Source organism: Leptosomus discolor, chromosome Z, assembly GCF_034619465.1.
Source record: "Leptosomus discolor isolate bLepDis1 chromosome Z, bLepDis1.hap2, whole genome shotgun sequence".
NCBI classification, from domain to species: domain Eukaryota; kingdom Metazoa; phylum Chordata; class Aves; order Leptosomiformes; family Leptosomidae; genus Leptosomus; species Leptosomus discolor.
This window is the reverse complement of record NC_141419.1, coordinates 70,466,806-70,476,430: the sequence shown is the minus strand read 5'-3', so window position 1 is coordinate 70,476,430 and position 9,625 is coordinate 70,466,806. Positions and strand designations below refer to the sequence as shown.

General features: G+C 54.9%; 1 protein-coding gene across 1 annotated transcript; it reads right to left on the bottom strand.

Annotated features, from left to right (window-relative positions):
• Window positions 1-6,297: 6,297 nt before the first annotated feature.
• On the bottom strand, window positions 6,298-7,608 carry HTR1A (5-hydroxytryptamine receptor 1A). Its single transcript, XM_009946314.2, has one exon. The coding sequence runs from the start codon at window positions 7,537-7,539 to the stop codon at window positions 6,298-6,300; it is 1,242 nt and encodes a 413-aa protein (XP_009944616.2). The 5' UTR covers window positions 7,540-7,608.
• Between the last annotated feature and the right edge of the window lie 2,017 nt (window positions 7,609-9,625).

Sequence of the window (9,625 nt, the reverse complement as noted above, 5' to 3'; positions counted from 1 at the left end):
TGGATACAACCAGCAGTTCTCAGCTCCCCTTGGTCAGAACTACAGGCACTCCAGGGAGCCCAGACAGTCAAGGTCTGTTTTGGACAAAGAGATGACCCCTCACAGATGTGTGCCACTAATTCAGTAGCATCATTTCCAAGGCTCAAGCCAGAGGCTGGGAGAGAGCCCATGGATAAGCACTCAAAGGGAGGAGGAAAGGCCACCTGCTCGGCTTGCACAAAGCTGGCAGTAACTCTTAGCACTGGGTACAATAAAGGCAAAGAGCAAAGTGTGCTGGAGGCAATTTTCAACAGGCAGTTTGACTAGATCAGACCTTCTTTGGCTCAACTCTGGCCTGGCCTGAGGTTTACAATAATCTGCCCGGTGTGACGAGGACAGTCATCTCCGCTTCAGGGGCAGAAATTTGAGACTGCTCTTCAGTGTCAAGCCTCCTCTCCAAAAGCAGGCTGAGCTCTCACTTGCTGACTGCTGCTTTCTTGCCTTCAAGAGACTGCAAGTGCCAAAAAACTCCAGGACAAACCCCAAAGTCTGGCCTTTGCATGCACAGTCCCACGTGAATTGCCCATGTTAGTCACCGTGTATGGGAAGCTAGAGAAAGAAGCTGGAAGTTGATGGAAATCAAAGGGCTATGAATTTGAAGGCCACACCCAGCCTGGCATTTCATCTGCGTTAGACACATCTTTTACACAATCTCTGCATCAGATCATTATCTGGATGACAGGCAGCCAGCCAAACCTGAGTCCAGGCAATACCTCTGAGTGTGACCCAGGTGCTGTATCTGACAGTTCCAGTGTCTTTTTGAAATCCAGACCAGCTTCACTTCACCTGGAAGCATTCTTCCAAAGCCCACCTAGAAATGAATGTCTGCTGAGATCTTGACTTCGAAGACATAATGTTCACATGTCAAATTTAACAGCTTCCCAAATACTTCACAACTCACTTTGGTTCAAAAGACTGAGGCTTGGGCTATAGCAGTTCAAGCAGAGGAACATTATATGTATTTTCTTTTGGCACTGGATAGTTTAAAATTATAACCAGCCACTTAGATATCAAACTGGAAAATGACTTTTTCCTTCTGAGCCACTTGAATGAAAGACTATGGTATAAGCCAACTACGTCCTACCAAGCAGATTTCAGTTTAAAAATTGGATTGCACACGACATTCTCTGGTGAGGATATGTGTGAAACTGTACAGCGTACACTGTATAATATTCCCTCCAGTCCATTCTGTACAAACTCCCTTAGGCCTACGTCCACCCACGAAAGCAACCACAGTGGGAATGCCAAGAAGTAGGAACAAGGCACAAGTTAAAATAGGCCACAGATAACACCTTCAGCTTATATCATCCTCATTGCTTCTGTGTGTAAGTTATGGTTCAGTAGAGTGGGTGTAAATAGCTCTGAAACGTGAAAGTCGATTTGGAAGGATTATATTGACTCTGCCTAATAGCAAAAGATGCTTCAAGTGCTGTTTAAGTACAAACAATAAAACAAGACGTTATTACAGCAGGAGCAGATACTGACCTCTGCTTGTGCTGGCTAGCATTTTCATTACAAGACTCTTGTGCCTTTTTCATTTGTCTATCATTTGTTTGTTTGTTTGTAAGAAATATTTTTTCCTTTTTAAGACCCTCACTATTTTCAACAGTGAAGCTTGCAAGGACCGTCTGGATGGTCATGTGCCTTTTTCTCTCTTTTTTGGGGGTGGGTGTTTTTTTTTTTTTTTTGTAGTCCTAGGAAATTTGTTCAGGTTTACTAATTCAAAAAATATTTTATAATCCATCTGTTTCCCGTTCTTCATCTACATTCTGAAGGACAATGCTGACAGCCTGCCAAACTAACTTGGCACAGACATCTGCAAGGCTGGGATTTGTGGCCACATGTAAGTGTTTGTAAGGACTGAGCCTCCAGCCCTCTGTGTGCCTGAGCATTTGCGTTGTCTCTTAATTGAGCGAGGTATGAAAACACCAACAAATCTTCTGTCACTCACTGCCCAAGCCAAGAAACCACCCCATTAAGTCAAATAGTTTAGACTACACTCTTGCTATGGAAAGGATCATGCACTGAAAGTTTTTTGCTTCCTGTCCAATAGAAGAAATTTGATGCTGCGCAGTTGCCCCTCTTTGTGGCTGGAAGTCACACTGGCTACCCAGAGACAACAGGAGCTGCAAGATGAGGTTAGGCTCACAGGAACCTATACCCAAGAAGGGTGGCCTGGGCTGAGATCCAGAAATACAGAAGATACAGTAATTTTTAAAAGTATGAGAGGTGTGATCATTTTAGATTTCACAGTGCCCCACTAGGGCTGTTTGCATGCTACATGATAGCCATTTTGGATTTTCTCCAGCCATATCCAAAGAGGTAATAGTCACCTGCACTGTTAAAAACACTTCTCTGAGCAGCTATGAAACAGAAATTTACTCCCAGCATCCTTTCCTGTTTCTTCTCTCCAAGGGATGGATTTCTTGGTTATGTGTTTTAATGTAAGATTCACAATGTTGCCCTGAGCAATGTTTGAAACTGCAGATTCTGAAGACTAGATTTCTAACTATGAGGAGATTTGGAGGACATTTGTTTGGGGGATTTTGTTGTTTCTACCAGACTACAGCATGTTTCTGTCAGGATGGGAATGTCAGGGAAAAGCAGATAGTCTTAAACATTTTACAGGGAAGATTTCTGTTTAAACACATGAAACTGCATGGTCAAAAAATCCATTTTGCAATTCAATGCAATATAGATGGTGCCAGCGCATCTTTCCCTTTTTCCTACCCCTTTGTCTCCCCAGTCCCAACCATGAGTGGGCTAGCCTAAGTGTGCTGAGATTGCTTTGCCAGTACTTCTTGTCAGATGTGGATTCAGACCCAAATTCAGCCTGGACTGGAGCCACAGAGTAGAGAAAATTCAAAGCTACGACACTTTCTTCTTGTTTTACAGCAGTCTAAAGAAGCATTTTTAAAGGAAGAAAAAGTTACAGCCTTTATATCTGTGACCATCTTGGTATCCACAATCGACACAAGTTGTTAAAACTCAATTTTCCACAGCTCTGTTTAGAACATAAAACCTTTTGTTTCCTGTTTGGATTTTGCCTTATTCATTATTCGGGCTTCCCTAGGCCCTTTAAACTTAAATGAAGCTCTCTAAACTGTGAGGAGGTTGCTCATTAGTGGAGCAAAAACAATACTGCAACCAACCACAAATATTGATTTAACATATAACTGATTTCTCCTTAAAAAAAAAAAAAAAACACTAAATCCTCTGTTTGGTTGGGTTGGTTTGGTTTTTTAATCTTAGCAGAAATCAAATTAGGAATTTGAAAATTACAGCATAGAAACAAAAAGCCCCATCTTTTAAAGCAGGTCGTCTCCTCCACGTTACAGTATTTAATACAAGGCAGGGGGAAAAAAGAAAAAAAAAAAAAAAAAGAGATAACTGGGGGGGGGGGGGGGGGGTGGGGTGGCTGTGAGCTGTGTAAAACTCTTCAGAGGAATGCTGTCCACACGGAGGTCGGGGGCGGTATTTTCGTCGCGGCTTGTGCAGCTCCGCGGGGTGCGGTGAGAGCCGCCCGGGGCCCGCCGGCTGCCGGCGCCTCCGTGGTCCGGCCCGTTGCCGCACGGGGAGCCAGGCGGCAAAGTGGGGCGATGAAAGGCGCTTCTCGGCTCCCAAGTGCCCCCCGCTCCCGCCCCGGCCGACAGCGACACAGGGCGGCTGGGGCACCCCGCGGTCCCCTGCGCGGATTCGGGGGGTGCGCCCGTGCTCCTGCCATCCCTCGCCCTGCGGCGGGGGGGTGGGGGGCAGATGAAGGGGGCGCGGGATCTGCGTCCCTCTTGCCGCCCTTGCCTGATGAGGCTCCGGGTGGGCCCTGCCTCGAGATCCCGGGGCTTTCGGCGGAGCCGGGCAGACCCCGTCCCGCAGTCAGGCGCCAGTCCCCGGGGCGCAGGGAAGGACGGGGTCCGGGGGGCGACCACGCTTTCCCAGCCGGGATCCTTGCCGAGGAGTTTCCAGGAAGGTTTGCAAACAGGCGGGGGGCTGGAAATAATAACAAAAGGGGAAAACGTGCAGAAACGCACTTGCAGGAGTCGGCGGGACTCGGGGGGAGGAGGCGGCGAGAGGAGCACACACCGCCGCACCGCAGCTCCCCCGACGCACCCGGGCGCGTCCTCCCCCGCCGGCGCGGCCCTGCGCTCCTGTCTCCGCTCCCGCCGCTGCCCCGGGGTGTCCTGCGGCTCTACCCAGCCCGCACCCCGCCGGGTGGGGCTCCCACAGGCGCAGGGTGTCCGAGCGCTCAGGAGAAGTTTCGGCTCCCTAACCGCTACAGGCTGACACTATCACTTAAAGAAAATCTAAGACACACGTGGTTAGGAGAGATCAAAGAGGAGATAAGATCAAAGATCACTTTAATTGCCAAAATGAGGTCAAATACGATTTTCAGAAAATCAGCTATATATCTGAGGCTGTTAAAAGCGCTATTGTCATTTAATGTAAGCTGTTGAAGTTCAGAAATGACACATTCACGTGACGCACAGATTTAACATTCCGTTTTAACCACAGGTAACACAGATTACACAAAAATAAACAGGAAAATATATATATATATATATATTTGGTCAAGCATTCACTTCAGGCATCCCGTCGCAGAGGTACGCGACAGCCGTCCCAGTGCCGGTACCCGTCCCGGTGCCATACCCCTCCGGCCAGAGAGCGGCCCCAGGTCCCGGCCGCAACCGGCGGGAGAGTCGGGCACGGCAGGAAAGGGGCAGGGTGAGCAGAGGGGCTGTGCGGTGTGCAAGGATGCCCTGCTGTCCTGTTCCAATCCCGGGCCAGGCGGGGAAGGGGAAGCACCCCGGGTCTCCTGGGGCCAAGCGGCCGGGATTGACGGGAGAGGGGGGACCCTCTGCGGTGGGAGGCTTGCGGAGCTGCCAGCCAAGCCAGGCTTGGCCCTCCCTGCCTTTGGCATCGCAGTAACACTGCCTGCTCCTGGCCGTAGCCCTCCGCTTGCGGGGAGGGTCGTGCTTACCCCCGCCGGCGCTGGCCCGGGAGAGGAGAGACCCTGCCCTTTCCCAGCCTGCGCCGAGATGTCGCTTTTGCCAACTGCGGCTGCCGCCGGGGGCTGCTCTCGGCCCCTCCCCTACTGCAGCCGAGCACATGGCAATGTTTTGGTTGATCGGTTTTGTTCATTCTGTTGTTGTTTGTTTGTGGTTTGTTTGTTAGTTTGTGGGTTTTTTCCCCAAGCAAAATGTGCTGCAGCTGGCTGCCTCCGAAGCAACCGCAACGTCTCCGGAGAAACTTAAAAAAAAAAAAAAAAAAAAAAAAAAGAAAGAAAAAAAAAAAAAAAAAGAAAGAAAGAAAAGCTACTTCGCAGGCTGCTTAAACTACCTGTGCCGCTGCATGCGCGGTGAACTCAGGGACAGTAGCACAGCGCCAAGCCCCTCCTTGATGGGAAACCCTCGGTCAAAGGCATTAGAAAAAAAAAATCTCCGTATAAGGAGGCGTGCGGTTGGGGTTTAAGCCCCATCACCTCCCTACGCTGTAACAAAGCGAAGCCCGATGAACTGGAAGGTCCTAGCATAGCAGGAAAGCTGTTAGACTGTAACGCAGACGGGGACGTTGCTGTAAGTACCTTGCAAGGTTACAAAACACGGGCGCTTTTGCCCCAAGAAAATCCATTTGGTGGTTTCACAGCCTGGCAAGCGACAAGCCCAAAGCCCCTTCCTCCGCTCGGCGAGTCGCCTTCAGCCTCCATAGTCACACTGCACGGCCGAGGTCGGACTCTTAAGTCCCCCGCTGTCTCGTCGTCAGTCCAAGAAAAATCCCCAACACGGCGGTTTTCTGCATAGGGTGGTTTATTTTTATCGATGCTACTCGGGCAGACACTGTGGTTTACAGCGACCACAAGCAACGTCCTGCAAACCCTAAGTCTACCCAGAACGATGGAGGGGAGGGAGGGAGGGAGGGAGGGAGGCGGGAGGGGGAAGGGCCGGCGCCCGGCAGCGGAGCTCCGGCGAGGCCAGGCGAGGCGAAGGCGGCTGCGGAGCCCGCCCGGGCCGGACGTCCCCCCGCCGCCCCGGTGGAGCCCGGCCCTACCCTGCCCTGCCCCGCGGGGCTTGTCCGACGGGCGGAGGAGCGAAAGACCCCGGCGCGCTGCGGCGAGGGGATCTCGGAGGCCCCCGCCCTTCTGCTGGCGCTCTAGAGGGACTAGGGGCGGGGGGGGTACGGACGGACGGGACGACACTGCGGAGGGGGCCAGACGGATGGAGCAAGTGGCAGGACCCCCGCCGCCGCGGGACGCGGCGGCGGGCTTCACTGCCTGCAAAATTTGCACTTGATAATTTTCTTAAAAGCACTTTGGAAGTCTTTGTTGAAATAGGCATAGATGATGGGGTTGAGGAGGGAGTTGGAGTAGCCCAGCCAGTTGATGACTGCCCCCAGCCACTCGGGCATGTAGCACTTACTGTCACAAAAGGGTAGGACCAGCGCCACGATGAAGAACGGCAGCCAGCAGAGGATGAAGGTGCCCATAATGATGCCCAGGGTCTTGACAGTTTTCCTCTCCCGGGACAGAGCCATCCTCCGCTTGGCTTCCGTGTTCTTCTCGTTGCGCCTCTCGAAGGAGGGGGGCGGCGGGGAGCCGCACGCCTCGCTGGGCAGCGGCAGGTGAGTCTTGGAGGAGCTGTTGCAGCGCTGGACCTCGATGATCTCCAGGGACGCCCCGTCCTCTCCCTGCCGCACCGCGCCGTTGACACAGGCACCGGGCTTGGGCTCCACAGTCCGCCGCCAGCCCTTCCCGGACTCTCCGTTGCTTTTCTTCTGCAGGGCTGCCGGGGAGAGGGTGAGGCAGGTGTCAGCGATTTTCTTCTTCTCTGCTTTCTTGACGGTCTTGCGGATCCTGAAGCGGGCCGCCTTGAAGATGCGGCCGTAGAGCACCAGCATGAGGAGAAGCGGGATGTAAAAGGCGCCGAAGGTGGAGTAGATGGTGTACCCGTGGTCCTTGCTGATGGTGCAGGCGTCGGGGTCCGAGCGGTCCTCGGGCGTCCTCCAGCCCAGCATGGGCGGGATGGATATCAAGAAGCCGATGAGCCAGGTCAGGCTGATAAGTACGGCGGCCCGCCGGGGAGTCCGCTTGTTGACATAGTCGATGGGGTCCGTGATGGCCCAGTACCTGTCCAAGGCGATAGCGCACAGGTGCAGGATGGAAGAGGTGCAGCACAGCACGTCCAGCGAGATGAAGATGTCGCAGGTGACTTGCCCCAGCGTCCACTTGTTCAGCACCTGGTAGAGGGCCGCCATGGGCAGCACCAGCACGGACACCATGAGGTCGGTGACGGCCAGCGAGCCGATGAGATAGTTGGCCACGGTTTGCAGGGAGCGCTCCAGGGCGATGGCCGTGATCACGCAGGCGTTGCCGCTCACGGCGCACAGGATGAGTGTGCCCAGGAGGAGCGAGGTGAGCAGCTGGTAGCCCAGGGTCACCTCGGCGAGGCCGGGGCCGCCTGCCCCCTCGGGGGAGCGCTCTGGAGAGGTAGTATTGTTGGCTACATCCATGCCGGGCGGGGGGGTCGCTTCAGGAGACGGGCATGGGAAGAGACGCCGGTCACTTGTGCGCTCCCCTGGCAGAAGGCATCGCCGCCCCGTGCGCGTTGGCCACGCCGGGCATTCCCCCCCCCCAACCCCTCCACCACCCCTCCCTCCCCTATATAGCGCGGCGGGGGGCGGCCGAGGCTCGGAGGACGGCGGCTGGCGGAGCCGCCCCGCGCCCGCCCATCCTCGCCGCCTCTGCCCAGCGCGCAGCTCCGGGCGGCGGGGGCGGCCCTCCTGCCGCCGCACGCCGAGCTGCTGCCCCTCGCTCCGCCGCTCTCCCGCGCCGCTCCTTCCTGCTCTGCCTCTCCGCTCTCCCCTCGCTTTCTCCCTCCCTTCTTCCCCTCCCCTTCCGCCCCCCCCCCCCCCCCATCCCGCCCTTCTGCGGGGGGGGGGGGGAGATGTCCTCGCTGGGTCGCCATCGACCCCCGGCGCCGCCGGCGGACAGGGCGGGCGCGCTCCGGTGTCCGTCACTCCCTCCCGCCTCCCCCCCCGCCCCCACTGGGAGGACACCGCAGAGAAACCCACCCCGGCTCCCCCCCCACCCCGCCCCCTCCAAATCTCCTCCCCGCAGCTCCGCCCCGGGCAGCGGGGGCTCTGGGCTTCCCCTCGGGACCGGCGCCAGAGCTTGTGCGGAGTGTGCGAGGCGGGGGGAGGCTTTCTGTGGCCAGGCACTGCCGGCTGGGGCGGGGGGCACCGCACGCTGCAGGGCTGCCTGCGGAATTGGGGGGTGCCGGGGCGGGTGGCGCCGGGGGTGCTTATCGCCACCTGCAGGCAGGCGGCGGCGGCCCGAGGGCGCGGAGCCGGGGGGAGGCTCGGCCGTGCAGTCCCGGCCGCGGGGCCGGCGGGACTTTCTGCGGGTCTGCACTCTCGCCCCCTGCCCGGCGGACGCTCCGGCCGCAGCGGGCACGGTGCTGCCGGGGCTGCACGGGGAGCAGCACCAGCCTTGCCACCGCAGGTACAGGGAAAGAGGGTTCACGGCCAGCGGTGTCTCACGGGTGTCTCGGGGGCGATTGCTGTACAGCCCGGTGCTGGGCAGGGCTCCCACTCAGTCGCTTTCGAGTGCTGTAGCGATGAAAGCCCCATTCGTGATGATTCATGCCCTCGCCCCGGAGGCCAGCCGCGAGCAAGGCGGTCGCTGTCGTCGGGGGTTCCGCGCCAGTGCACGGCTCCCCGCCATCCAGCTCCCCGCAGAAAGATGGCATGGACCCCGGCCTTCCCGAGACGGGGATTACACTATTGTGTACGCACTATTGAGATCACTGTCTTCTCAAGACTACGACAACAGCAACAAGAACAAAAACAAAAGGGGGGGGGGGGGATAAATAAAATGCGTTACAGTTGCTCCCGATAGGAGGGGGAAAGGCTGAGACTGAAACTGAAATAAGAAAAATAACTCTAGGTACATTCTTGAATAAAAAAGTGTAAGATTGACGCATCATAAGCAAATCAGTTAATAGAACAAACAATCACAAACCTGGGAAATACCTGTCATTTAAAGAAAAGAAAAGTGGGGTATTGACAGGCTTAACTCTAGCTGTCCACGAAAGGTAAAAGAAAGTACTCTGACACGACTTCTGTGGCAGGTTTTCTACTGTCCTGCGGCTCAGTATTTTTAACGATGTAAGATCCTTAGTTCTGCTTTTAATTGTGCCATGCAAGCTCAGAAACTGCAGACAGCCAAATAAGTAATTGCTTAACAGGAAGATTTGCCAGATTTTAACTTAATCACAGAGCCTGGCTTGCACACACTTAGGTTTTCTCATCTTCTCTTGGTCAGCACTTAAAAATAAGGATGAGTTCACAACTTCACAACATTTGGACAGGTTTCGGCCAGTTTCTCTTTACGACGGGACCAGACTACATTTCTCTACCTCTAGGCTTGCAGTCTTCACTATAAATTATCAAGGCACAGAGTTGCGCTGGATAAGTGAAGCAGAGCTGCACCCCTGCATGCCCGCTGTGTTAGTCGATCGTACTAACGTTTACATGCTCTGCCCTGTTAAATGAAAAGTTACACTGTTGAGAGACAGACAAAACAAAACGTAATCGA

What these genes read in the sequence shown, in the direction of transcription:
- HTR1A (XM_009946314.2), bottom strand. Translation starts at nt 7,539, where the DNA reads ATGGATGTAGCCAACAATACTACCTCTCCAGAGCGCTCCCCCGAGGGG.